The following is a 23614-nucleotide window of genomic DNA, read 5'->3' as shown; positions in this document are numbered from 1 at the left end:
CAAGTGTCCTCTTTCCTAGGTTCGCGTTTTTGCTACCTTTCTTTTTTGGCGGAGGGCGGCCATTGGTTTCTTCTCTCCAACATCGTGTGGCGGGTGTTTTTCTAGATGCTACTCCTTTTTGCTTGCCCTAGAAGACGGCATTTCATCGCCAGGGCTTTGATGCGTTGTGGATGATCGGCGCCGGGCGAGTGGAGCGAGGCGCTGGCTTGTAGCGGACCTAGCAGCTCATATTTCGGGATCTCGTGGTGCCGCGCCCGGAATCCGTCGCTCCTCCGAGGTATCTTCCATTTGGCATCCAGGCAATAGATTGCTCTGCTCATAGATATCACTTTAGATCTTTTATCCTTGCTGTGATATATGTGGCATGGTCTTTGTTTCTTGCTGCGGTTCGTGATCCTTGCGGCGTTTCTCGATTGATGCTTGCAATGCGGTGTTTAAAAGCCTTGTGTGATGCGTTGGCGCACTGGCTTGACCCCAGCATTCAATGTGTCAGGTGTCACTCACTTCTTGCTCTACACATCATCTCATTGTTTACTTTAATTTTTTTTTCCAGAATCTTAAAAAATGGAAGAGGAGCTTAAGAACTTTGAGGAGCATGTAATGCCTGGAGATCTTTTCCGTTCCCCGGTGATCATCGCCATCGTTGTTGCGGTGCTGATTCCTCTCGTTGCGACGATCTTTTCGTACAACAAAAAGCCGAAGTTGCGCAGTGTGGAAGTGAAAGTCGGGGGTGAAGCTGGCCACACTCGCCGGAATCACAGGTTTTTGAGTTTGATCGAGACGCCGTGGGAAGGAGCAAACACACTTGCAGCACTCTTTGAGCAGGCTTGCTCTAAGTACCCAAAGAGGCCGCTGCTGGGATCCAGAACTTTGATCAAGTCCGAGACTGAAGTTAGCAAAGACGGCAAGAAATTCGAGAAAGTGACTTTTGGGGATTATGTCTGGATCACTTTCGATCAAGCTTTTCAACGAGCACAGAACATTGCATCAGGGCTGGTGGCGCTTGGACATGACAAAGAAGAAAAGATTGCAATCTTTGCGGAAACTCGACCCGAGTGGCTCATTGCGCTGCAGGTGAACGAATTTTGGTTCTTTATTTTCATAGAGCTAAAGTGTTACCTCAGGCCTGCTTCCGGCAAAATTTTACTGTTGTCACAATATACGCATCACTGGGTGAGGAGGCCCTTGCTCACTCGCTCAATGAGGTATGGCGCACATTTTTCCCTTCTTTTTTAGATTTTCCCTCACTGCCGTTAACAGACAGAGGCGACGACTGTGATCTGCGACGTCAAGCAGCTGCAAAAAATAATTGGGATGAGCAGCCACTTGAAGACTGTAAAGCGTGTCGTGTGCATGGATGAGGAAAACCAGCGCTTGGACACAAATCTTCCCGGGAACACGAACTGGAATGTGTCATCTTTTTCACAGCTGGAGAAATTGGGACGTGACACGCCAAGCGAGCCTCGTTTGCCGGCACCTGAGGATCTTGCTGTTATCATGTATACGAGCGGCAGTACGGGTATGCCCAAGGTCAGTGTGCTGCATCATGATGCTCTTGTTTTTATCATTTATGTTTGGTTTTCCAGGGTGTGATGATTTCGCATGCAAATATCGTGTCAACTGTTGCTGGTGTTATGACTGCTGTACCGGAACTCAATCACAATGATGTCTACATTGCTTATCTCCCACTTGCCCACATTTTGGAACTCGCTGCGGAAGTAAAATCTACCGTTTCTAACTGGAAGTGTTACTGAAGTTCGCTACAGGTGACCATGCTGGCGGTTGGAGCTTCCATTGGTTATGGCTCACCGCTGACGTTAACCGATATATCTAACAAGATAAAGAAGGGAACAAAGGGTGATGTAAGCGTGTTAAGGCCGACGCTGATGACTGCAGTCCCTGCAATTCTTGATCGTATCCGAGATGGAGTCAGAAAAACGGTTCGCTGACTATTTTTCATTGGATTCTATCTCTAACATGACTTTCGCTTTGCCAGGTTGATGCAAAGGGCGGTGCTGCCAAAAAGCTTTTCGACCTTGCCTATCGACGACGCCTGGCAGCTATTGAAGGCAGCTGGTTTGGTGCGTGGGGATTGGAAAAGCTTTTCTGGGATGCTCTGGTGTTCAAGAAGATTCGCGGTGTACTTGGTGGAAGAGTTCGCGGATTGTTATCAGGTGGTGCCCCTCTCTCTGCCGATACTCAACGGTTTATAAATATTTGTTTCGGGTAAGCTGGCTAGATTTCCACCTTAAGGTTGACGTTGATTTGTTTTGCCCAGGATACCAATTGGACAGGGTTATGGTCTTACGGAGACCTGTGCCGGTGCAACATTTTCTGAATGGGATGATATTAGCGTTGGCCGTGTCGGCCCACCAGTCCCACATTGCTATATCAAGGTTGTATCGAAATCTCTCTCTGAACTTTGTCTCACTCTCGGGTGCGCATTTTACAGCTCGTGAACTGGTCGTCTGGAGGATACTTGGTGACTGATAAACCCATGCCTAGAGGAGAAATTGTCATTGGCGGCCCCAGTGTTACATTGGGATACTTCAAGAACCAGGGGAAGACGGATGAAGATTACAAGGTACAACTTTTCAGTTTCCTTGAAGCGTTCATGCTTAATTGGGTTTTTTTGTGAAGGTTGACGAGAGGGGCATGAGATGGTTCTACACTGGTGACATTGGACAGTTCCATCCCGATGGTTGCCTGGAAATTGTAGACCGGAAGAAGGACATTGTTAAGCTTCAACATGGCGAATACGTATCGCTGGGCAAGGTATGATGCTATCTACACTTGAACAAGACAAGTGAATTTTTTTTTTTTATAAACTTTTGACAGGTCGAGGCAGCATTATCGGTTAGCCCGATGGTGGACAGCATCATGGTGCATGCTGATCCTTTCCACAGCTACTGCGTTGCGCTGGTTGTACCATCGCAGAGTTATCTGGAGAAGTGGGCGAAGCAGTCGAACGTGCAGTATGGGAACTTCGGGGAGCTGTGCAAGAAGAAAGAGGCGGAGAAGCAGATACTCCAATCCATGGCGCAGGTAAAAGACGAGCTTTTAAGTTTTCTATGTCCGAGCAAGTGTTGAGCGTGGCTTGTTTGTCAGGTGGGCAAGGAAGCGAAGTTGGAGAGGGTTGAGATTCCAGCGAAAGTGAAGCTGCTGCCAGAGGCGTGGACGCCCGAGACCGGCCTCGTCACGGCCGCGTTGAAGCTCAAGCGGGAGAACATCCGGAAAACGTTCGCCGATGAGCTCAAGCAGCTATACGAGTAAACAACTGACGTATGTCTTCCTTCCTTTCTCTTCTTTACAATTAAACGATGAGTCCCATTAAAATTCGACATCGTAGGAGAACAAGCTCTCCAGAGATAGATCTAGTTGGATGTTTCCAAAACTCTAAAAACACTAGTGGAAGTGTCAAGGTGTTCATTCGAAGCTTCCCAATGATCTATGGATATTACGGCGTTCTATCCCGGAACTCCCCACTCGCAAAACATATAGGTGCTGTGCTAAACTTGTCTGGAGACCCGCTCCTCGTCGTTAACATTCACGTCCGCTGACACAGCCTCGGGGCACCTCACCGCGAAACCGATGTGGTTGTTTGCCGGCTTGGCGTCGGCGCCATTCCCATTCTCCTTGTTCTTGATGGCAGCCTTTTCTTTCTTCGAGTAGATCGCGTACAGGATGAGCTGCGTTGTTGCGAGGCAAGTCCCAATCGCGTTTGGCACCTGTGTCGCGTCATGCATCAGGCGTTTAGAGCTATCAAAACGAAAATCGAGAGAGATGGGATGTGAGAGTTCGTCCATCCACTCACAACAATGAAAGGGTCGATCTTTCCCAGGAATGCGTACGCTGTCCAGGTCAAGCCGTTGAGGAAGGCTGTCAGGGACAGCAGGAAAGGCATATATTTCACGCTCTTGGTCTGGATCACGAGTTTCTGCGAGAGAAGGGAGGGGATAAGTGAGAACCGCTTTTGAAACCGAAGGTGGTGCTTATCAACACGTACCATGACGGACATCGGGGATGCGTACATTGCGGTACCAACGATCACACACAAAACGCCGACGATGAGCTGCCGCGTCTTGTGGACGTGTGTGATTGTCATTACCATCAAAGCCACTGCTGCGAAGAATGTGAGGACCACGGCGAGCATCTTGAGAACCTTGGCCTGTCAAACAGCAACCGAAGCGTCACGAAACCAGAAGGAAAAGAAAAACAAATTGAGGAAAAGCTGAGAGAGCTTGAGCAAAAGGATTAGCGTAGCTCACTCTCGGCTTATTTGGAGCGTAAAACAAGTAGACGCACAGGTAGGTGCTCTCGAGAGCAGTGCCGATGCCATTGATGGTGACGACGAGAAGGCTGTTTGGAGTAACGAATGGAAGGCCGTACAGGGTCCAGAGGAGACAATTAAGCAGCGTAGCGACGTAGGGGACCCCTGAGAACTGCTCAGTGTCTTTCAGTCGAATGACCTTGTAGAATGTTGGCCTGACAAACAAACGTTATAAGAATGAGCAAAAGAGCAAGGAAACCGAAAGGAAGAAACTCTGCTACTCACAAGGGGGACATGAACAAGCCGAAAGCAATCACATTCCCTGGACCGGCGGCAGAGCATAAGACGGACACAAGCGAAAATGCGAGATCACTCACCCATGATGCCAACTACGGTCCGAATGGTGTAGACTAGCGTCATCTTTTCCGAAAGGAGCACCCGAGAGACCTGTAGAAGCTAAAGAAAACAGGACGAAGCTAGCTACAACGGAAGAATCAGGCAGAGGATTTTTAAGCACCGGCGACGACGACGCCAACGATCAAATCGCTTATATGCTAACTCTCATGCAAGGCGGCAGCAGCAGGAAATTAAAAACGAGTGCAGAAATCGAGATGATTTTACAAATGGCATGCAGCGAGTGAGAGAGCGTCGGAGTAGAATATGTAGCGAGCGAAAAATGAATGAGCTCTAGAACCTATGCGTGCATATCGAAAGTACCGTTTGAGGAGGAATCCCTGGTCTCTTCCCAGGACAAGGTAGGAGGAATGCAGAAGGCATGAAGTGAAAGAAGGATCCCCAGGAAATATGACACGACGGGTGGTGAAGGTGATGGTTTTTGAGATGGATGGAAAGATGGAAAACCCGGAGGGAGACACTGGACGGCTCGACTGATCGCAGAGATGAGGAGATAAAAGTTTTGGAAGAGCTGGGAGGTGGCAACGCACTGAGCAAGAACTCTTTTCTCTCGTAATGGTGCATTAGGTGGAGGATGGAATCTGCAAATGACAGGATTGAAAGCCCCGATAGTTTTGGGTTTCAGTGTATCATAAATTTGGCTTGCATGCATCACCACCAAAGGCGCTCGATGATTAGACCCGCGTGCAATGGAAAATGAAAACCATAAGTGAAACACGAAAAGCACTGGAAAAATTCTACCTTTGGAAGAGCAAGTCATTGTACACAGAAAAGATGGAACATCCACTACACTCCTTTGGAGATTTCCGCTTCTTTCTTCTTGCACACATCGTCTACGGCTTTCACAAACTGCTTCGTCAGCTCGTCGACCTGGCCGGCAAATGTGAGGAAAGGGACAAAAGCGAAGAAACAAATCAACCTCCTTTTCATGACGTTTCAATTCGTCTTTGGACAAGCTTGATGACATCTTCTTCAATTGATCCATCGCCTAGAGAGGGAGCGGGTTAGAGACAAACAAAACGGCGTGACAATGACATACCGTCTGCCTTCCTCTCCTGATGCTTTTCTTAGTATCCTCCCCTGCCTTGGAAGCCAACTTGCACATACTCTAGACAAAGAAGCAAAGATACTCTTACGTGAGACCAAACAAATAAAAAAACGTAAATAGAGAAACTTACATCTGACAGTTCCTTTGTGAGCCTGGATCACCCCCGAAAAGAAGGAAGTAAAACAAATTTGCGTTAATTTGTGCAAGCGAAGCTCAGGAGACCGACGGCTTACTTTGGAATTGGAACCGAAATGATTTGCTCGGCTGCAATCGGATTCAGCCCCAAAGGTGACAAGCGAATGGCAGCCTCCACCTTTTTCACGGTCTAAAGCCAGGCAGCACTCAGAGGACTTGACACGTAAAGTCGCAGGACCACAAAACTTACAGAAGTGTCGAATGGCATGACAGACAACGTCTGGGAGTTGACGACGGAAACAGCAGCAACGTGACTCAACGCGACAGGTTTCTCATCGATTTCCACCTCCACATGATCCAGCATTCCTGTGGAAAATTCGAGTTAGACAAGGCTAAAACTCCGAGGGAAGAAAAAAAATAACTAAAGCGTGCACGTAAGTGGAATTAAAGGAGTGACAAGTGAAACTCTAGAACAAAAAGGATTGCAAGTAAGTTGTATCATCTCAGAGATGGAAACGCTAGAGACTAGAAAGCAACACACACACACACACACACACACACACACAAACACAAAGAAAGAAGAAGAACAAAAACTTACCTGGAGTGGCTCTCCCAGTTCGAAGCTTACCGAGCTCCGTGGCGAGAGCGTCCATGGCGGCGTCCATGTGTTCTTTGGCACCTCTCTTTGGTTCCTCCACGTCCAAATCAATTTCCTCCTCCTCCTCTTCCTCCTCTTCCTCGTCCTCTTCTTCTTCCTGTGCTCGAGCGGCCTTCTTCGCCTCTGGACAAGGAGAGCATCCCACAAGGTTTGATACAGACAAGCAAATCACAACACACCTACTTGCCGACTTCTTCGCGAATCCCCTCGCGAAGAACAAGGAGTAGCTGCCAGGCTGATCACGAATCAATGGCGAATCGGTGCCGCCAAACGCCGGGCGGCTAAAGAATCGATCGCCGGAAGCGCCACATTGCACGGATTGAAGAGCGCCGCAGCAGCGCCTCCGGATGATCCCCCGCAACAGCGCTCGCCGCATTGCCGCCATCGCCATAAACCCTAAACCCTGCTAGTCTAGGGTTCTTCGCGGAATCATGGCGATTCGATTGCTGCTGCCCCTGCGCGTGCTCAAGCGGGTGTGGAAGGCGGGCGAGGACGCGCAGAAGTACCCCGCGCTCGCGATGTTCTTCCACCGCGAGATGGGAGTGATGCTCAAGAAGATGATGCTGGGCTACGAGCCGGAATTCCGGAGCTGGAGGAAGGTGCTCGAAAAGGCCGAGCGGCGGAAGAAGGTGGGGATCGCGATGAAGCTCTTGGAGGGCCGCATTCATCCACGATCTTAGGGTTTTAGATAGCTATGGCTTACTCCTCCCTCGCGGCTGGGGCTCCTTTGCTGGCAGCATCGCTGCCTCGACGATCTAGCAGTAGAATTTCTCCTTCCTCCCCCTGGATTTCGTGTGCTCCACGAATCCTTTGCTCGGCGGCTCACTCCCGGTCAAGGATTTCCTGCTCGATTTCGCGGAAGGATGCGGTCGCCGCGAGATTCATCCGCGGCAGCGATGAGGATTTGGACGTGGTTCCAGCGGGCGGGCAGCCGGTGATTACTGCGAATCTCGTCGCTGGGCTCTTGTGGAAGGAGAGGCTCCGGCTATTCGTCTCGTTCGTCGCGCTGCTAGGATGCTCGTCGTGTACTCTCACCATGCCCATCTTCTCTGGTAAGTTCTTTGTTTTGGTGGAAGAGCTCGTTTTCTTCTTTGTTCTAGCTAAGGCTCACATAGTTTTCTTCTCTAGGAGCGTTTTTTGAGACACTCATTGGGAGGCGATCGCAACCTCTCTGGAAAGTTTTGCGAATGCTGGCTCTCGTCTACGTGCTCGAGCCCGTTTTAACCGTGGTATTCGTGACTAATATGATCGCTGCCTGGGAGAACGTCATGGCAAAACTTCGCTCGCAGCTCTTTCGACGGCTTCTCGTGCAACGGGTAATGAAAAGCTAGTTTTTTCTTACTTTTCCTCGTGGTGATTGATGGTTCCTTAATCAGATTGAGTTCTATGATCGGCATAAGGTATTCTACGGAAGCTTTGAGATGTGTTCTAGACGTAAATTCTACGTTTGCAGTAGGTTGGAGAGCTTACCTCTTTACTTTCCACGGACCTTGGTTCGATCAAGGACATAATCAACGAAAACATTTCCAGGGATCGTGGCTTTCGAGCGCTGTCAGAGGCAAGCATGTCTTACATTTGTGTTTGTAAAACTTGTCATGCATTTCTTCTGGATGCAGACGCTAGGAACACTTGTGATATTGTTCTTTCTTTCTCGAGAGCTAGCACCGATTCTCGGACTGCTCATGCTTTCGATATCAGTATCTGTGGGTACGTAAGTGGATTGTTCCTGAGTGTGTGTTAATGCGTTTATCTCAGCTGTCTACAAGCGGACTACTTTACCTGTTTTTAAGGCGCATGGCGAAGCCCAAAGCCGTATAATGAATACCGGGAATGAAACATTTTCTGCTATACGAACTGTAAGTGCTAGGACCCAATGATTTTTTTTTTTCTCCTAGAAGGCTGATTACAGGATGTAGGTGAGATCTTTTGGAGGCGAACGGAGACAAATGTCCTTGTTCGAAAGGCAGGCAAGATCTAGATTTTCTCATCTCGTGCAATGGATGCTTATCCTGGTTCTTTTAGGTGCTGGCGTATAAAGAAAGTGGAAACAGGCTGGGGTGGCTTAAATCTGCGAACGAGTCGTGGACACGCATTGCCATCTACATTTCACTAATGACGCTCTACATTCTTGGTGGAATGAAAGTTCAATCAGTGAGCTGACTGATGAGAATATTATTTTCATTGAAGTCAGCTGTTGTCTCAGGGCGACCTCGCTGTCGGGAAGATGGTGTCATTCATTGGGTACACGTTCACGTTAACTTTTGCTGTAAGTTCCCTTGATCAACCTTCTTTGAGCATATAGCGACTGCTTTGTACTGTCAGGTTCAAGGTCTCGTGAATACTCTTGCGGACATGAGAAACATGCTAGCTTCCGTTGATCACGTCAACTCGGTCGTTTCGAAATCAGGCGCCGACGACTTACTTGCTAGGGGCTTGGGGGATTTAAAGAGGCCTTCAGAAGGTGTTTGTAAGCTTGCCTGGTCTGGAGATGTCGTCTTGGAAGGTACCTTTCTCTCATGAGCTTTTCTTTTAGTATAAGCTGAAAGAATTGGTGATGCAGATGTTCACTTTTCATACCCAATGCGACCTGACGTCGCAGTCTTGAGAGGAATATCTTTACGATTGAAGCAGGGGACAGTAACAGCTCTTGTGGGATCCAGTGGTGCGGGGAAAAGCACCATTGTGCAGCTACTTGCTCGGTTTTATGAGGCCAGTACTCAATGATGTTCTTGCGTGCATCTGATTGTTCGCATCCATCTTCTGACAGCCAAGTAAAGGGAGAATAACGCTCGCTCAAAAAGATGTTCGCTTGTTCGACAAAACGGAGTGGGCGAGCGCCGTATCGATCGTGAATCAGGTTGGTGCCATTTTGTCTTTATATTTGCGTGACAGGAAACTGACGCTGGGATTCTTCGTTGCTTTTTCAGGAGCCTGTTTTGTTTGCGGTTTCTGTAGCTGAGAACGTTGCTTATGGCTTGCCAAACGACGATGTACCAGAGGAGCAGATTGTTGCAGCAGCAAAAGCTGCGAACGCACACGAATTCATCGTAAAGCTGCCACAGGTAAAAGTGATCAAGTCTCTCTACTCTCTCGTTATCACAGTTTACATTCGCAGGGCTATGAAACTCTTGTTGGTGAACGGGGAAGCCTATTAAGCGGTGGTCAGAGACAGGTAACTCCTCGCGGTATTTTTATTAAACTCTTCGAGGTGATACCTCACACAGCGGATAGCGATTGCAAGAGCCTTGCTTAAAAACTCTCCCCTTTTGATTCTCGACGAGGTTAGCTTAAGTGATCATCAAGCATGACCCCCTTTTCTCCTTTCTTGCAGGCTACGAGTGCTTTAGACAGCGTCAGTGAAAAGCTGGTTCAGGATGCTCTAAACCGATTGATGAAGGTAACAAAAGCTATGCTTTTATCGCTTCTCAAGGTGTTTTTTTCTTGATCTATGACACAGGGAAGAACTACTCTTGTGATCGCTCACAGGCTCAGCACAGTCCAAGCGGCCGATCAAATCGCCGTGTGCTCCAATGGCTCCATAGTTGAGCTCGGCAAACACGCAGAGCTCCAGGCCAGAAGTGGAGGAATGTACGCCAATCTCGTACAAAGCCAAAGATTAATCTTCGAATAAAGCCGAGGAGAGGACGGACTATTTTTTTTCCCTCGCTAACGTTTTTCTGTTTCAAATGTCCGCCGTCCGACAGTGATATCCAATGCGCCAGATTGAACGGCCCGGCTGTTGTGAATCCAACGGCTGGCAGCAAACGTTTATAATTTCACTTTTTTCTTCTTTCACTGTCACTCCAGGGGTTTGGCTCTTCGCGCTAGGGTTTCTAGGGAATGCAGGGTGATTGCCGCCGCGCGGGAGCGTCGGCGGGCGCCGGCTGGTGCTGCGGGCAAAGATTTCCCCGGAAGACGATGGATGGAGGCGCCGAGAGGTCGAATTACGGGCGAATGGAGTGAGAAATTCGGGTATGTGACTCAGAGAATCTTTGACAAGCGCCTTGTCGACGTTTGAGTTCTTTGCCCACGCAATGGCGGTCTCGAGTGAATCTGTGATGAATGAGCTCCAACAAGTCCAGCTACGGGCGCAGATTTTGGTGTTCGGTCGCCTCTTGTAAGTTTGAGAAAGTTTTATTTTTTCTTTGCGAGAGAGTAGCTAAGAATGTTCTCTCCAGGCAAGGAACTGTTCCAGAGGAACCATTGATGGTCGGAGCTTTTTCAGATACATCAACGGGTATGTTGCAGATTCTTTTTGTTAGGTGTTTGAGTTTGACTTCACTATCACAGGATTGGAACAAGATTCGTGGAACGAGGGACGACATATATGGGAGAAGGTTTGGCATACTGCCTCGATAAAAGCTCGGGAGGAAACTGCGGCTCAAGATGGTGATGCTGCCACAGATCCTGATGCGGAAGGCAATGCTCAAAGCACCACGCCCCGGCTTGTGGAGAGCATGCCGACAGCCACGCGATCCTCACTTACGGCATTGCACCCGGCAGCATTCCAGACTGAGGAAGAAGATGGTTTACAAGGTGCAAGGAAAAGGAAAAAGTCGAGGCTGTCTGATTCTCACCAAGACGACGATGCAGAGGAACTGGATATTGGTCAAGTCAGACAGGAACTCGAGAATGCGCAGTCCATGGTGACATCGATTTTAGAACACAGAAAGACACTTCGTCCGCTCTTTCAAAAGCAGGATGACGGTCAGGGTCTACTGGCTTCTGTCACTGTTGCCTTCGAAGCAGCAGTGTCGGCTGCCAAGGCAGCTGCTGCGGCCGCGGCTCTGGCCTATGAAGCCGCATCCCAGGCTGCAACTGGTCATCCAGCAGGGGACAGATACCAGCAGCAACCGGACTCTAACCCGTTGGACTACGAAGAAATTTCGTGTGTGGTTTTGAAGGCCGTTTCACAAGCCCAGATTGCTCTCGCAATCGGCAGTTCGGAATTTCGGACAATGAACCGGCAGAATCAACTAGCTACTCAGGTGGATTCATCTATGCTGACCGAAGGGGTGAATGTAGAGGTTTGTTTTTTCGTCGGTCTTCCTTTCTTCTACAATCTCACATTCCACTTTCAGGTCAAGTCAGGTCATCCTGAAGGATGGCTGACTGCTAAGATTATAACTGTTAAAGACGGAATGGTACTCGTTGCGTACCACGAGCTTGTAGATGATAGTAAGTTTAGCTCAATATTTTGTTACCTTGTAACTGAGTGAAAAACGTTGCAGGTAAGAATCATGTTACGGAATGGCTACACATTGAGCCTAGCCGCTCGACATCTTTTGAACATCCGAGACTCCGGTGTCCATATCCTACTTTCGATCTGAATGAGACTCATGACGAGGCACCTAAAGTTTGGACTGCTGGGGACCGCATAGATGTTCGAGATGGGCATGCGTGAGTATGAAATTCTATTTCCCGATGCAGACAAACTAACGCGCTACTATGCCCAGTTGGAGAGAAGGGCTTGTTGTTTGGGCTGGCGACGACGAATTGATCGTCTTCTATTCAAGTAAGTCTCGGAGTTCCTGGTCAAACGTAAATTTGTCAATGTTACAGGTGAAGGTGCCCTGGACAGTGTGAAGTCCTGCGATGTAAGGCCTTCGTTACTGTGGCAAGGGAACAGGTGGATCCTGCGGAAAGATCAAATGGAAAAGGTGAATGCGTGCGTAGTAGATTCGTTATAACAATCTGCATAACCGGTGGCAGGAAGCAGCAAGTCCCGGGCCTGACCTTGAAAACAATGCAGACAATGGTGAAACCGGCCCATCACCCAACCACAAAATGAGGAAACTCATAGACGTTATTCTCGAGGAAAGTGAAGCGCAAAGAAAGAGGGACGAGAACCGCAAGGCAAAGAGGCAAAAGAGAAACGCCGATGCCAAGAACCATAGCAACGTCACTAGTAAGGTGAACAAGGCGAAGAGACTAATTGAGAAGGCTAGCAAACCCAACCTGCAAGTATCGGCCTCCCGTCTAACCAGGCAGTTTGTGGGCAAGCTCTCCCCGGCATCAGCTTCAGGTAATTCCTCCAAGGTGGTAATTACTAAAAGACATCAAATCCTGAGACAGCTAGTAAAGCTCAAAGCGTCTCCAAGGAAAAGCTTGGCGAAGCAGCAGCAGCAGCAGCAGCAGGCAGCAAGCAAAGGCGAGCGGCCCCAACGGGTCATACAACCAACGGCCAAGGTTGTTGATTTTTTCGGTTCCAGATCTTACTGATTACGTGCACAGGGACTTGCAAGTTTTGATATGTTCTAATTCTTTTTTATACACATTTGAGTCGTAGGCTCTCATGGTGTGAGCGAATCGATGAAGCTGTCAAGACCCTCGGTGACGCAGTGCACGGTGAGAGTTTTTTCAATTTCATTCATGCTGCTGCTAACTTAGCTAGGGCGCTACTCTTGCAGGGTCTAGCTTTTCGTATGGATCTCCCAGCGAAGAAGTCACAGGGGTCCGACTGGGTAGTATGGCAATTGGTCGACTCGTTCTTTCCAACCGGCGGCTTCGCGCATTCTTACGGTCTCGAGGCAGCAGTCCAGGCGGGACTCGTTAGCGACTCCAAGTCCCTCGACACTTTCATCAAGTCAACGCTCGAGAACTCGGGATCGCTGCTGCTGCCGTTCGTCTCAGCGAGCTTCAAGCTACCGGACGTGGCCGGATGGATCGAGCTGGACCGGCTGCTCAACGCGACGCTGAGCAACCACGTCGCGAGACGAGCGTCGTCGAGCCAGGGATCCGCGCTGTTGAGGACCGCGGCTACAGTGTACCCCGATCTTGCGGAGCTGGGAGAGCTGCGAGGGGTGGTCCGAGCGGGGCGAGCTTCCGGCCACCACGCCGGCGTGTTTGGGATCGTGTGTGGGCTGCTCAAGCTGGACGCGCTCACTTGCCAGCGAGCTTACCTCTACCTGACGCTGAGGGACGTGCTATCGGCGGCAACCCGGTTGAATCTGGTCGGGCCGCTGCAAGCCGCGGCGATGCAGCAGAGCTTGCGAGGATTTGGCGAGGCCGTGGTGAGGAAATGCGCGGACAGGGGTGTGGAGGACGCTTGCCAGGTCTCGCCTCTCTTGGACACCGCACAGGCTTGTCACGATCACCTCTTTAGTCGCTTGTTCTGCTCGTGATCCTCGAGTGAAGAAATGCTTGAACCCTAAAACATTTGACATTACACCAAATTAAAGGCCGTTTAACTTTATACTAAGAATATTCTCCTGCTAGAACCCTAAAAAATGTATAACCTTTAGCCTGTAACTCTGAGAATATCCTCCAAGACACTTTCCTAGGGCTTTGGGGCTACTACGTGGCAAGCATGCTATGCAGTCCCGTGTCAGGGGCTTCTGGCGATGGATTTTGCGGGCGTGGTGTGACAAGGTATTGTCCAGTGTCGCATTTCCCTTCTATCCGTGATCCATGACGAGATCCACTGTCGGATCGCTCGCCCGGCGCCTCTTTGCATCGCAGCCCCGCCAGGCAGCCGCCGCTCAAGCGCCAGACGCGATCAATGTCGAAATTCCGGTGCCATTCCAGCTCCATCTCCTCCAGGAAGGCCCCGCGCGGGAGTCCGTCACGAGCAGAGAGGAGCTGGTCAAGATGTACCGGGATATGTTTCGGATCCGGCGAATGGAGATCACTGCGGACAAGGTATAGGGATTTTCTTTTCGGTATCTCTAGGGGAAGAAGATTGATCGATTTTTCGGCGCCAGCTCTTCAAGTCCCAGCTCGTCCGGGGATTTTGCCATCTCTACGATGGCCAAGAAGCGGTCACTATAGGGATGGAGGCAGCTTTGACGTACGAGGACACCGTGATCACGGCTTACAGAGATCACGCTACATTTCTCGGACGAGGAGGAACTGTGCACGTAAGTGAGTTTCTCAGTTTTAGGATGGTTTCAACGAAAGGAGCTGAAAATTTCTTTTTTTTTTCTTCCAGGAATGTTTTGCCGAGCTCATGGGAAGATCCACCGGGTGTGCTCGAGGGAAAGGAGGGTCTATGCATCTCTACAAGCCTTCCAATAATTTCTATGGAGGATGGGGGATTGTGGGAACCACGGGACCGCTCGGTGCCGGTTTGGCATTTGCAAACAAGTACGAGAAGAAGAACAACGTTGCGATGGCCATCTACGGTGATGGTGCAGGTAATCAGGTTTGTGAGCATTGCCTCTTTGCTTGGTCTCAAAGCGTAGTGTGTGCTTAGGGACAATTGTTTGAAGCGAAGAACATGGCCGGGCTCTGGGATTTGCCGCTTATCTTTCTCGTCGAGAACAATCACGTAAGTGAAGCTCGTACTTTTCATTAGCGTTTCTTCTTTTCCCCCGGTTTGCAGTATGGAATGGGAACAGCCGAGTGGCGAGCTTCGAAAAAGACTACCTTCTATGACCGTGTTTCTTACATTCCTGGGATAAAGGTACCGAGGAGCTTTGATTCTGTGTTCTTGAACACTGAACTGGAATCGCAGGTTGACGGGATGGATGCTTTTGCTGTAAAAGAAGCTACGAGATTCGCCAAAGAGCACTGCCTGTCTGGAAAGGTAGAGCTTTCTTTTTTTTCTTCTTGGTTCTTCTTCGAGATCTTTTAGTGCTTCCTCTCCAGGGTCCCATTGTTTTGGAGGCGGACACGTACAGATACCACGGCCACAGCATGTCGGATCCCGGCAGCACTTACAGGACACGAAACGAGATACAGGGAGTTCGTCAGGAGCGCGACCCGATCGAGCGCATCAAGAAACTTATGATCAAAGTAAGTTGAGCCCGCAAGCACTGAAAATCTCCACTCACTCTTTGTTTGTTCGTCTTTCACAGGAGAATGTGATGAGAGAGGAGGAATTCAAGGCAGTGGACAAGGAAATCAAGCAAGAAGTTGACGATGCCGCAGCCAAGGCCAAGGATGATCCAAATCCCGGCGAGGAGGAGCTCTTCATGAACATCTATAAGAATGACTCGGGCCTCAAAACGTATGGCTGTGATAGAAACATGGTTCGTGTACAATTGCCATGAGCGGCATATATTTGCTAGGGGAGTTTGTGGCTTCTCAGTGTCATGTGTGTCGAGTAGTCTAGGTAGTGTGGCAAAGGGAGCTCTCTGGCTATGGCGGTGGTGGCGAGCGTCGCCGCGATTCTTCCATGGCGGCATCACGGCTGTGGGAGCAAGCGCGCTGGCATTGCCTCGCCGGATCATCCACGGATATGGCAGAATCCACCGCTCCGGCATGGAAATATCTCGGCGCAGCGATCGGTGACGCAGATTGCGGCGAGCGGCAGTGGGAGATTTGCCGCTCTGGATTCCAAGGTAGGGACGATCGCGTCGGATGCCGCCGGAGAAGTGGCGGTTTTCTGGGAGAGCGATTACCTCCTCGCCGCTCGCGTCAAGAACAAGGGATTGGATGTGTTGCAAGGAGCAGTGGCCCTTGTGAAGAATCTGGGATTCAAGGTTGCCGAGGCGACGGTCCAGCTGGAAGAGAATGCCATGGACGACGGGGTTTCTGTGCAGTTGCTCAAGATTTTGGTAAAGAATGCCAGGGACAAGAAGCTGGATGCCGCGGAGAAGAGCAACCTTGCAACATCGCTCATGGATTTCATCGTCAGGTCGTACGTTCCAGGCGCTCCTAGCTCGGATCCGGGGTTTAGGCACAAGGTGGAGCGAATGTACAAGCTCATGGATCAGTACTTGAAGAACGACACGTTTAGCATCCAGAAAAACATCGTGGATCACTCCGAGTATACTCTGGCGAGATCACGATTCCGGTTTGATGACTTCGAAGCATACCAGGTAAGTGATATTGGTTTTTGTCGATTTTTCGTGCCTATCCTTGTGACTGACGCGTGTCTCCATGTGTAGGCCACTGCCTATAGCGTGCGGGACCGGCTGATCGAGAGATGGAACGATACGCATTCACTTATGAGAGAAAAGGACCCCAAAAGGATATATTATCTTTCAATGGAGTTCCTCATGGGTGAGCATTCTCTTCAAGGTCGCCTTCTTGAGCGTTATGACTCAACCTTTGCATGCAATCAGGTCGTTCGTTGCTAAACAGTATCGTCAACATCGGGGTCAAGGGACAGTATGCGGATGCTTTGAAACAGCTCGGGTTCGATTTAGAAATTTTGGTCGAGCAGGTATATAGTGTGTGTGTGTTTTACAGAGTTTCTCAGGTTTTCTCTGTCTTTTGTTCTTCTTTTGCAGGAGAGAGATGCTGCTCTTGGAAATGGTGGACTCGGCCGGCTTGCTGCTTGTTTTTTAGACTCGCTTGCGACTCTAGACTATCCTGCTTGGGGGTAAGCACGTATTAGTTTCAAGAACTGCGAAACAGCGTACTGTTTTTTCTGGCAGTTACGGTTTAAGATATGAATATGGTATGTTTAGGCAGACTATACAGGATGGGTTCCAACTCGAGCATCCCGATTACTGGTTAAATTTTGGCAATCCATGGGAAATTCAGCGAGTTCATACAACATATCCTGTAAAGGTTAGTCGAAGTGCTGCTTAGCGGAGGCTCTAATCTGACGAATTCCGGCAGTTCTATGGTCATGTGGACGAAATACAAGAGAACAATAAGAAAACATATATTTGGACACCTGGGGAAACGGTAAACAGATATTGATTTCTCTCCGATGAGACTAACTAGATTAACAGGTTGAAGCTGTTGCCTACGACAATCCAATCCCCGGTTATGGTACAAAAAATACCATAAATCTGCGGCTCTGGGCTGCAAAACCAAGTGGCGAACTTGAACTAGTAGGTGGCTATATTAACTTTATCATTTTAATCTTTAATTTCTTGCCGTTTCAGGACTCTTTTAGTACTGGCGACTATGTGAATGCAGTGCTTAGTAAGCAGCGAGCTGAGACGATCAGCAGTATTCTTTACCCAGACGATAGGACATATCAGGTTGTATTTTTTATGCTTTTCTTTCGTAAACTCAACGCATGCTACAGGGCAAAGAGCTCCGGTTGAAACAGCAAGTTTTCCTGGTATCAGCTTCTTTACAAGATGTAGTACGAAGATATAAAGATTTTCATTCCGATTTTGCGGCTTTTCCTCAAAAGGTTAGTATCTTGGTAAAATGAACGATTAACTTACAAATTGTACAAATGTCAGGTTGCCTTTCAGCTAAATGATACACATCCAATCATTGGCGTGGCAGAACTGATGAGGATACTTTTGGATGAGGAGAAGCTAGATTGGGTGAAGTCATGGGAAATAACCACTAAAGTTTTCTCTTTTACAAATCACGCAATCCTCCCCGAAGCATTGGAAAAGTGGCCTTTAGAGCTTTTAGAGAACCTTCTGCCACGCCATTTGCAGGTCTTTCTTTGGAATCTTTGTTGAGTTTTCTCATTGTGCGTGTTGCAGATAATCTATCGCATCAATTTCTATTTTATGGAGGAAATGAAGAAAAAATTTGGCGATGATCTTGTTCGTCTGTCTAGATTATCTATTATTGAGGAAGGCGAGAAGAAAGTAAGCGTCGCTGTCTTCAACAAACTTTGATCAAGTGTTCCACTTGCAGAATGTGCGTATGGCAAATTTGGCGCTTGTAAGCTGTCATACCGTGAACGGAGTGTCAAAAAGCCACTTCGAGTTCATTAAATCGTCACTATTTAAGGTACATTCCTTGGATCTCCGAATTATCTATGACGAGGAGTGTTATCAGGACTTTCATGATATGTGGCCACACAAATTTCAGTGCAAAACAAATGGTGTTACCCAGGTAAATTCCGCATTGGTTTTGCCCTGCCGTTGACGTTTACTGTAAAACAGAGGAGATGGATGGCATGCAGCAATCCGGATCTAAGTCAGTTGATCACTAAGTGGCTAGGAACAGAAGCTTGGCTTAAAGAGCTGGACTTGCTCTTGGGCCTTCGTCTCCACGCTAATGATTATAATCTTCAAGAGCAGTGGATGAAGGTATCTTTTGGTAGCTCCTCTCGTAAAGGCTTATCTCATGGTTTGTAGGTGAGAAGATCAAATAAGTCAAGGCTAGCAGCCTATATACAAATAATCAGCGGTGCAAAGGTGGGTGATACTTTACTTTCCATTGACTCTCATCTCGGCTGCAGGTGAATGTCGATGCAATGTTTGACGTTCAAATCAAACGCATTCACGAGTACAAGAGGCAATTTTTGAATGTTATCGGCATCATCCATCGCTACGATTGCATTAAGGTGCATTGTTTTTAGTTCACCATTTTGCACATTCTTACTCTTTTATGCTGTAGAATATGACAGCAGAAGACAGAAAAAAGGTTGTGCCTCGCGTTTGCATACTTGGAGGAAAAGCGCCCCCTGGCTATGAAAATGCGAAAAGGATAATAAAATTGATCCATGCTGTTGGCGACAAGCTAAATAATGACCCCGATGTGGGAGACCTATTGAAGCTAGTAAGTATGAAATCCAAAAGTTCGATCGATCATCACTTTTGGCACACGCAGATTTTCATTCCAGACTATAATGTCTCAATGGCAGAACTTGTAATACCTGCAAGTGATATATCCCAGCACCTCAGGTAAGCTTTTTTTTTCTAGAGAAATGCCTCGGACAGTTCAATTTTCTTTGGCTGGCAGCACTGCTGGGAGTGAGGCATGTGGCACAGGAAACATGAAGTTTGCGATGAACGGCTGTCTCATTGTAGGGACCAAGGATGGCTCCAATGTTGAAATTCAAGAAGAATTAGGAAGCGAAAATATGGTTTGTCACTCTAAAAATGTTTTATCATTTTGCATGGCTCTTAACTTTGCACTCTGGCTAGTTCCTCTTTGGTCCCAGCGCAGAGGATATCCCAGAGCTGCGAACCGAGCAAAAAGATTTTCAACCTGTATTGGAGTTTCGCCGTGTGGTCGGGTACAGTATCTTATTTCTTTTCTCTATATTCGAATTAAGCATGATATTTTGCTGCTGCTCAGCATGATTCGCAAAGGAGTATTTGGCAATGCAGAGTACTTCCAACCGTTATGTGACACCATTGACGGAGCTGGGGACGACTATTACTTGCTAGGCCATGATTTTCCATCTTACTTGGAAGCTCAGGTACGCTCTTCTGTTTGACAACTCTCGTGCCTTAAACACTCGGTGCTTCTGCGCAGGCTGCTGTTGACAAAGCATTTGTCGACAAGAAGCGGTGGGCCGAGATGAGCATTCTAAGCACCGCCGGTTGTGGACAGTTCAGCACTGACAGAACCATCCGCGAGTATGCAGAGGAAATATGGAACGTAGAACCGCTGCGGCACTCCTAGAAGAAGAGCGAGTTGCCTGTGTCCCGCTTTAAAAAAAACTCCCGGTAAATAGACTTTCACGTATGTGTGCTGACGTCTTCCTGTTGAGGCGTGGGAAATGCATGGCGGCGTCCCGTGAGTGACCGCAAAGGTATTGACCTAACCGATGCGACGTCTCCTTTTTTACGCATGTGAATGCAGATGGTAAACTGCAAAACAGAGTAACAGTCTTCTTCCCCAAAGCGGTTGGCGCTGGCTTGGTTGCTCCAGAGCATCCGCCTCCGGTTGCATGCATGCATCGCATCTGGCGTCCTTCTGTTTGCCAGTGATGATCGTCCGCTTTGGAGGTGGCGCCTGCTTCTTCTAGCAGCTTCATTGAGGCTTGATCGATGGGGGACTTGGAGCTTGAGCACTCGAACGAAAAGTCTAGCTTCAAGCTGGCTACACCCCTTCCCAGGTTTGTCCTCTTGATTCTAGTCAAGATGTTCATGATGCTAAACCGTCTCCTTCCAGATGGGAGCTTTTCATGATCTGGTAATTTCATCTGAAAATCTTCTGTTCTGTTCTGCTCCTGAAGCTTGCTTTTCGTGCTTGTTCTTGGTTTTAGGATTATTCATGCAAGTCAGGCTTTCCAGACGACCATGTTGTTCCCGATGGTAAGGCTTTTACTGAAACACGGTTCCGGTGCTTACTTTGAGCTCTATGCAGCTGGTTTTCATGGTCGAGCACTATCACGTCGGTAGTCGCTCCTCTCACACAGCCGGGCAATATGCTGGGATCCTGGTAGCTGCTGCCTCATGTAAAGATATGTCTGATGTCTCATTTCTTTTTAGGCCTCTCTTTTCCCACTGGCACAGTTTTGCACCTCCATATTGTGGGGTACCGTGTCGGATTCTACAGGGAGAAAGGTTGGCTTCAACTGGAAAGTTTTCATGTACTGACGATTTTGTTTTCCAGCCATGGCTTGCGTTTGGAAACATTGTCTCTGCAGTTTCCGCACTGTTGCTGGGTTTATGCCAGCGATACACGTCTGCCTGTATTGTAAGATTTGTTGGCGGTCTCCTCAACGGTACAATGACCATTACAAAATCGGTTCTTGGAGAAATCTGTGATGGGTAAGCATCGTGTTGTAACGTAAGTAAAGTTTTGGTTGTCACAGTCAGCGTCCTCACGCAGCTCCGTCTCAACAGGTCGAACAAAGCCAAGGGGTTTGGCATATTGAACTTGGCATGGGGAATTGGCTCGGTCGCTGGCCCAGTTTTATCCGGGCTCCTAGCTCAGCCTTGCTCACAATATGGAATCCGGAGCTGTCCTCGTATCCTTACAAGCTACCCCTTCCTTCTCCCTTGTGTTGCTGCGGCTATCTTCTCGACAGCTGCGGTTTTTGCCTCCCTGAGTTTGCGAGAGACGAGGCCCAACCGAGTACCTTACGTCCAGGTGAACGGTTCAAAGCCCAAGGAAGACTGCCACCAGTGTGTTCTCGAAATGGGCACGGATCCGAGCATCAAGGTGACTGAATCCGGCGACGAAGAGGAGAGCACAAAGTTCGTCGTGATCCCGGACGGAACCAGCGACGACAAAAACAGAACTGTGCCACTGCTAAGAGACCGGAACGTGCTCTTGACGTCCTTCTGCTACTCGCTAACAGGGCTGATATTCATCACAACAGGTTCGTCAACTTTCTCGAGTTGTTCTATCTCAAGGTTCTTCTCTATCCAGATGAGCTCTTCCCGATCTTTGGAGCCGCCTCGGAGCGAGTGGGAGGACTGGGACTGAGCTCCTCCTCCCTGGGACTGATCCTCGGGGAGGGAGGAGTCGTCCTCTTCCTCTACACTCTCCTCCTCTATCCGCTCGTCTCCCAGAAGCTCGGGCCTCTCAACTGCTTCCTGCTGGGACTGATCACCTCGGTCCCTCTCTGGCTCGTCTTCCCGGCGGCATCGCTCCTCTCCCACGCCCGGCCAGCGCAGTGGACGCTCCTCACCGTCGCAATGGCCGCTCGCAGCGCCATCGCGTGCACGACTTTCACCGGAGTCTTGGTCCTTATCAGCAACTCGGCGAGCTCCGGGAACATGGGAGCAGTGATGGGGCTGAGCCACAGCCTGTGCAGCTTCTTCCGCGCCGTCGGCCCGGCCTTTGGCGGCACAATCTGGTCGTATGCTGTGAGGCAGACGTTCCCACTCCACCAGTTCCTGGCGTGGCTGGCCATCTCCATCATCGCGCTGTTTACGTTCTCCATCGCGATGCTGCTGCCACCGTCTCTCAATCTCCCGGCTCTTTGACGATCGATCAAAGCGACATATTACGTAGTATCAAGGAAGAGTGAGAATTTTCTTTGATTAACAGACGAGCTCATAGACAAAATCACTGTCATAGCCAGCCATCTTGATCCATTCGTCCGTGTCCAAGTTGTATGCCACTGGAAGAAAAGCCGCTTTGTCATGTCTTATATAAGAGTCCGGATCCACAAAGTCCCGGTCCACCCTCACCCTCTCGCGAGAATTCGCGTCCTGTATGGGCCGCGCGCTAGTCCTGTGAGGAAACGCAATGAGGAAGTTGCCATCCAGCTTGAAGACCGCGGCGTTCCGGCCATGCACGGCTCTCCACGACTCGATGCCATACGACTCGATACCATCGGGATGCCTTTCAAGGAAGACATCGCTCGAGCTCTTCACTCGACTGCTCCTGGTTTTAGCAAGACCCCGGTGGCGACGGGCGGCCTTGCATCCAGCCATCGCAAACGGCGTGCTCCTCCTGTACCAGTGCCTCTTCACGGGGCAGAACTCCCACACCTCCAGCAAAGGCGACGCCCAGAAGCAGCTGCACGAAACGCATGCCAAGAGCAGGCGCCCCTTGTACGAGAAGAACTTGTGCGATGTTGTCTGCTGGGCCTGTTCCATGTGGCGTTCGGGAGCCGGAACCGTGAGCACTGACCATCTCGGACAATTGATCATGTCGTAGATGAAGAGGCTGACCTCGTCGTCGCCGGTTCGCCTCGAGAAGTAGGCGCACGAATCCAGGCTCAGGCCTGCGTAGCCGGGGACGTGCCTGGGAACCATATCCGCCTGGATCCCCTCGTGGACAGCCCACGTCTCGGCGAGGCCGTCGATGGTTGCCACCCATGGAAGACTGCTGCTGATGCTGAACAATGCATCGATCCTCTCCATGGCCGAGATACGCCAGAACGGGAACGTGGCATCGACATGCATTCTGTAAGCAGCACTGGTGGCCGCGTGCTGGAGCCTGGGAGGTGCGTGAAGTGGTGGCAGCAACGAGACCAGCTTTCCGGATCCTTGACTGTCCATGGGTTTCAGCGCCAGGCGTATCTCGTTCTCGCGCTCCATCTCCAGGAGCAGGAAGCCGCCGATGTAGGAGACGGGACGGGAGACGCCGAGGCGGCTGCCCGCATCGGCCTGAAGCTCCAGATGCGATTGTGTTGCGGGAAACCAAGCCTGCAGGCGCTCGTCGTCCGCCAACCTATACTTTCCAAATCCCTTGACGCGGCGGAGGCGCAGGATGGCCGCCCTGCAGGTGTCAAGATCCTTGTGGATTGAATCCACTGAAGCGAAGGCGCCGGGGCTGCTCAAGTGAGCCATCGCCTACGTTGACTACCGTCAAAGTCTTGTATATTCCCGGTCATGGTCAAATTAGGTTTAATAGACCTAAATTAGGTACACATATTCTTAGAATATTTTGTCAGAAAAGGCATAACTAACTATCCAGGATATGTACGAAATAGTCGTTGGTACAGAACGGGCGTAGGAATGAGCGAATATTCTCACGTTTGAAGTTCCAGGTTCATGAATCCTAGGCCACATCTTTGCGTCTTGCGCTCCAGCGAGCTCTAGCTAGGGTTTTCGTCTTCTCTCTTGCTCTCCAGCGCGAG

At 49.5% G+C, this 23614-nt stretch overlaps 8 protein-coding genes across 10 annotated transcripts; 6 read left to right on the top strand and 2 right to left on the bottom strand.

Annotated features, from left to right (window-relative positions):
* The first annotated feature begins 31 nt into the window (after positions 1-31).
* Positions 32-3341, top strand: LOC9640473 (long chain acyl-CoA synthetase 9, chloroplastic). 2 transcript variants are annotated; one of them, XM_024677063.1, is made up of 13 exons: positions 32-277; positions 442-493; positions 554-1074; positions 1125-1205; positions 1261-1530; positions 1587-1718; positions 1767-1940; positions 1997-2226; positions 2279-2396; positions 2453-2584; positions 2641-2775; positions 2839-3045; positions 3109-3341. In XM_024677063.1, the coding sequence occupies exons 3-13, from the start codon at positions 565-567 to the stop codon at positions 3271-3273; spliced, it is 2154 nt and encodes a 717-aa protein (XP_024532831.1). In that variant the 5' UTR covers positions 32-277; positions 442-493; positions 554-564; the 3' UTR covers positions 3274-3341. The 2 variants fall into 2 exon arrangements, with proteins under 2 accessions (XP_024532831.1, XP_002972095.2); XM_002972049.2 differs by lacking the exon at positions 442-493.
* LOC9650145 (bidirectional sugar transporter SWEET5) lies at positions 3273-5208 on the bottom strand. Its single transcript, XM_024677066.1, has 6 exons — positions 4648-5208; positions 4556-4592; positions 4269-4485; positions 4007-4168; positions 3815-3937; positions 3273-3728 (listed from the first exon to the last, which is right to left on the bottom strand). Exons 1-6 carry the CDS (start codon positions 4688-4690, stop codon positions 3510-3512), a joined length of 801 nt encoding a protein of 266 aa, XP_024532834.1. The 5' UTR covers positions 4691-5208; the 3' UTR covers positions 3273-3509.
* A 198-nt stretch (positions 5209-5406) lies between these two features.
* Positions 5407-6941, bottom strand: LOC112346996 (ribosome-recycling factor-like). The gene is made up of 8 exons (XM_024677065.1): positions 6709-6941; positions 6466-6648; positions 6118-6233; positions 5966-6057; positions 5863-5884; positions 5724-5792; positions 5604-5672; positions 5407-5554 (listed from the first exon to the last, which is right to left on the bottom strand). The coding sequence occupies exons 1-8, from the start codon at positions 6914-6916 to the stop codon at positions 5471-5473; spliced, it is 843 nt and encodes a 280-aa protein (XP_024532833.1). The 5' UTR covers positions 6917-6941; the 3' UTR covers positions 5407-5470.
* Positions 6942-7199: 258 nt separating this feature from the next.
* LOC9650144 (ABC transporter B family member 28) lies at positions 7200-10326 on the top strand. Its single transcript, XM_024677064.1, has 17 exons — positions 7200-7577; positions 7654-7841; positions 7902-7925; positions 7982-8083; positions 8142-8232; positions 8281-8381; positions 8442-8492; positions 8548-8676; positions 8729-8791; positions 8848-9028; positions 9086-9234; positions 9293-9382; positions 9453-9587; positions 9641-9697; positions 9750-9806; positions 9857-9922; positions 9983-10326. The coding sequence occupies exons 1-17, from the start codon at positions 7220-7222 to the stop codon at positions 10154-10156; spliced, it is 2016 nt and encodes a 671-aa protein (XP_024532832.1). The 5' UTR covers positions 7200-7219; the 3' UTR covers positions 10157-10326.
* A 1684-nt stretch (positions 10327-12010) lies between these two features.
* Positions 12011-13720, top strand: LOC9650143 (urease accessory protein F). Of its 2 annotated transcripts, XM_024677067.1 has the most exons (4): positions 12011-12040; positions 12088-12185; positions 12238-12873; positions 12936-13720. In XM_024677067.1, the coding sequence occupies exons 3-4, from the start codon at positions 12838-12840 to the stop codon at positions 13647-13649; spliced, it is 750 nt and encodes a 249-aa protein (XP_024532835.1). In that variant the 5' UTR covers positions 12011-12040; positions 12088-12185; positions 12238-12837; the 3' UTR covers positions 13650-13720. The 2 variants fall into 2 exon arrangements, with proteins under 2 accessions (XP_024532835.1, XP_002972093.2); XM_002972047.2 differs by lacking the exons at positions 12011-12040; positions 12088-12185 and having other exon boundaries at positions 12601-12714; positions 12760-12873.
* A 75-nt stretch (positions 13721-13795) lies between these two features.
* LOC9650142 (pyruvate dehydrogenase E1 component subunit alpha-1, mitochondrial) lies at positions 13796-15540 on the top strand. Its single transcript, XM_002972046.2, has 9 exons — positions 13796-13896; positions 13987-14166; positions 14229-14384; positions 14456-14668; positions 14720-14794; positions 14849-14929; positions 14981-15052; positions 15115-15261; positions 15324-15540. Exons 1-9 carry the CDS (start codon positions 13840-13842, stop codon positions 15516-15518), a joined length of 1176 nt encoding a protein of 391 aa, XP_002972092.2. The 5' UTR covers positions 13796-13839; the 3' UTR covers positions 15519-15540.
* LOC9650141 (glycogen phosphorylase 1) lies at positions 15532-19823 on the top strand. Its single transcript, XM_002972045.2, has 22 exons — positions 15532-16289; positions 16359-16473; positions 16536-16636; positions 16704-16795; positions 16851-16986; positions 17038-17106; positions 17154-17255; positions 17310-17408; positions 17456-17566; positions 17619-17825; positions 17874-17981; positions 18031-18126; positions 18175-18231; positions 18282-18428; positions 18477-18536; positions 18581-18685; positions 18739-18900; positions 18952-19025; positions 19084-19207; positions 19269-19360; positions 19423-19546; positions 19603-19823. The coding sequence occupies exons 1-22, from the start codon at positions 15609-15611 to the stop codon at positions 19750-19752; spliced, it is 3012 nt and encodes a 1003-aa protein (XP_002972091.2). The 5' UTR covers positions 15532-15608; the 3' UTR covers positions 19753-19823.
* A 216-nt stretch (positions 19824-20039) lies between these two features.
* Positions 20040-22174, top strand: LOC9650140 (protein ZINC INDUCED FACILITATOR-LIKE 1). Its single transcript, XM_024677101.1, has 8 exons — positions 20040-20188; positions 20245-20265; positions 20339-20387; positions 20440-20514; positions 20565-20639; positions 20689-20846; positions 20922-21400; positions 21451-22174. The coding sequence occupies exons 1-8, from the start codon at positions 20121-20123 to the stop codon at positions 22008-22010; spliced, it is 1485 nt and encodes a 494-aa protein (XP_024532869.1). The 5' UTR covers positions 20040-20120; the 3' UTR covers positions 22011-22174.
* Positions 22175-23614: the final 1440 nt, after the last annotated feature.

This window comes from Selaginella moellendorffii, unplaced genomic scaffold (assembly GCF_000143415.4).
Source record: "Selaginella moellendorffii unplaced genomic scaffold, v1.0 SELMOscaffold_18, whole genome shotgun sequence".
Taxonomy (NCBI): domain Eukaryota; kingdom Viridiplantae; phylum Streptophyta; class Lycopodiopsida; order Selaginellales; family Selaginellaceae; genus Selaginella; species Selaginella moellendorffii.
The sequence above is the reverse complement of the archived record's forward strand: the minus strand, read 5'-3'. Positions and strand labels throughout refer to the sequence as shown.

Bases quoted from the DNA above. Each gene is read 5' to 3' on its own strand.
- LOC9640473 (XM_002972049.2), top strand. From the start codon at position 565: ATGGAAGAGGAGCTTAAGAACTTTGAGGAGCATGTAATGCCTGGAGAT. The intron at 1,206-1,260 runs GTATGGCGCACA...TGCCGTTAACAG, and splicing joins TTGCTCACTCGCTCAATGAG to ACAGAGGCGACGACTGTGAT. The intron at 1,719-1,766 runs GTAAAATCTACC...AGTTCGCTACAG, and splicing joins TTTTGGAACTCGCTGCGGAA to GTGACCATGCTGGCGGTTGG.
- LOC9650145 (XM_024677066.1), bottom strand. From the start codon at position 4,690: ATGACGCTAGTCTACACCATTCGGACCGTAGTTGGCATCATGG. The intron at 4,486-4,555 runs GTGAGTAGCAGA...TTTGTTTGTCAG, and splicing joins GGCTTGTTCATGTCCCCCTT to GCCAACATTCTACAAGGTCA. The intron at 4,169-4,268 runs GTGAGCTACGCT...GCTGTTTGACAG, and splicing joins ACGCTCCAAATAAGCCGAGA to GCCAAGGTTCTCAAGATGCT.
- LOC112346996 (XM_024677065.1), bottom strand. From the start codon at position 6,916: ATGGCGATGGCGGCAATGCGGCGAGCGCTGTTGCGGGGGATCATCCGG. The intron at 5,885-5,965 runs GTAAGCCGTCGG...GGGGTGATCCAG, and splicing joins ATTTCGGTTCCAATTCCAAA to GCTCACAAAGGAACTGTCAG. The intron at 5,555-5,603 runs GTTGATTTGTTT...TTTGCCGGCCAG, and splicing joins TGAAACGTCATGAAAAGGAG to GTCGACGAGCTGACGAAGCA.
- LOC9650144 (XM_024677064.1), top strand. From the start codon at position 7,220: ATGGCTTACTCCTCCCTCGCGGCTGGGGCTCCTTTGCTGGCAGCATCG. The intron at 7,926-7,981 runs GTATTCTACGGA...CGTTTGCAGTAG, and splicing joins AGTTCTATGATCGGCATAAG to GTTGGAGAGCTTACCTCTTT. The intron at 9,383-9,452 runs GTTGGTGCCATT...TTGCTTTTTCAG, and splicing joins CCGTATCGATCGTGAATCAG to GAGCCTGTTTTGTTTGCGGT.
- LOC9650143 (XM_024677067.1), top strand. From the start codon at position 12,838: ATGAAGCTGTCAAGACCCTCGGTGACGCAGTGCACG. The intron at 12,874-12,935 runs GTGAGAGTTTTT...CTACTCTTGCAG, and splicing joins CCTCGGTGACGCAGTGCACG to GGTCTAGCTTTTCGTATGGA.
- LOC9650142 (XM_002972046.2), top strand. From the start codon at position 13,840: ATGCAGTCCCGTGTCAGGGGCTTCTGGCGATGGATTTTGCGGGCGTGG. The intron at 14,167-14,228 runs GTATAGGGATTT...TTTCGGCGCCAG, and splicing joins TGGAGATCACTGCGGACAAG to CTCTTCAAGTCCCAGCTCGT. The intron at 15,053-15,114 runs GTAGAGCTTTCT...CTTCCTCTCCAG, and splicing joins AGCACTGCCTGTCTGGAAAG to GGTCCCATTGTTTTGGAGGC.
- LOC9650141 (XM_002972045.2), top strand. From the start codon at position 15,609: ATGGCGGTGGTGGCGAGCGTCGCCGCGATTCTTCCATGGCGGCATCAC. The intron at 16,637-16,703 runs GTATATAGTGTG...CTTCTTTTGCAG, and splicing joins TAGAAATTTTGGTCGAGCAG to GAGAGAGATGCTGCTCTTGG. The intron at 19,547-19,602 runs GTACGCTCTTCT...GCTTCTGCGCAG, and splicing joins CATCTTACTTGGAAGCTCAG to GCTGCTGTTGACAAAGCATT.
- LOC9650140 (XM_024677101.1), top strand. From the start codon at position 20,121: ATGGGGGACTTGGAGCTTGAGCACTCGAACGAAAAGTCTAGCTTCAAG. The intron at 20,515-20,564 runs GTAGCTGCTGCC...ATTTCTTTTTAG, and splicing joins GGCAATATGCTGGGATCCTG to GCCTCTCTTTTCCCACTGGC. The intron at 20,640-20,688 runs GTTGGCTTCAAC...TTTGTTTTCCAG, and splicing joins CGGATTCTACAGGGAGAAAG to CCATGGCTTGCGTTTGGAAA.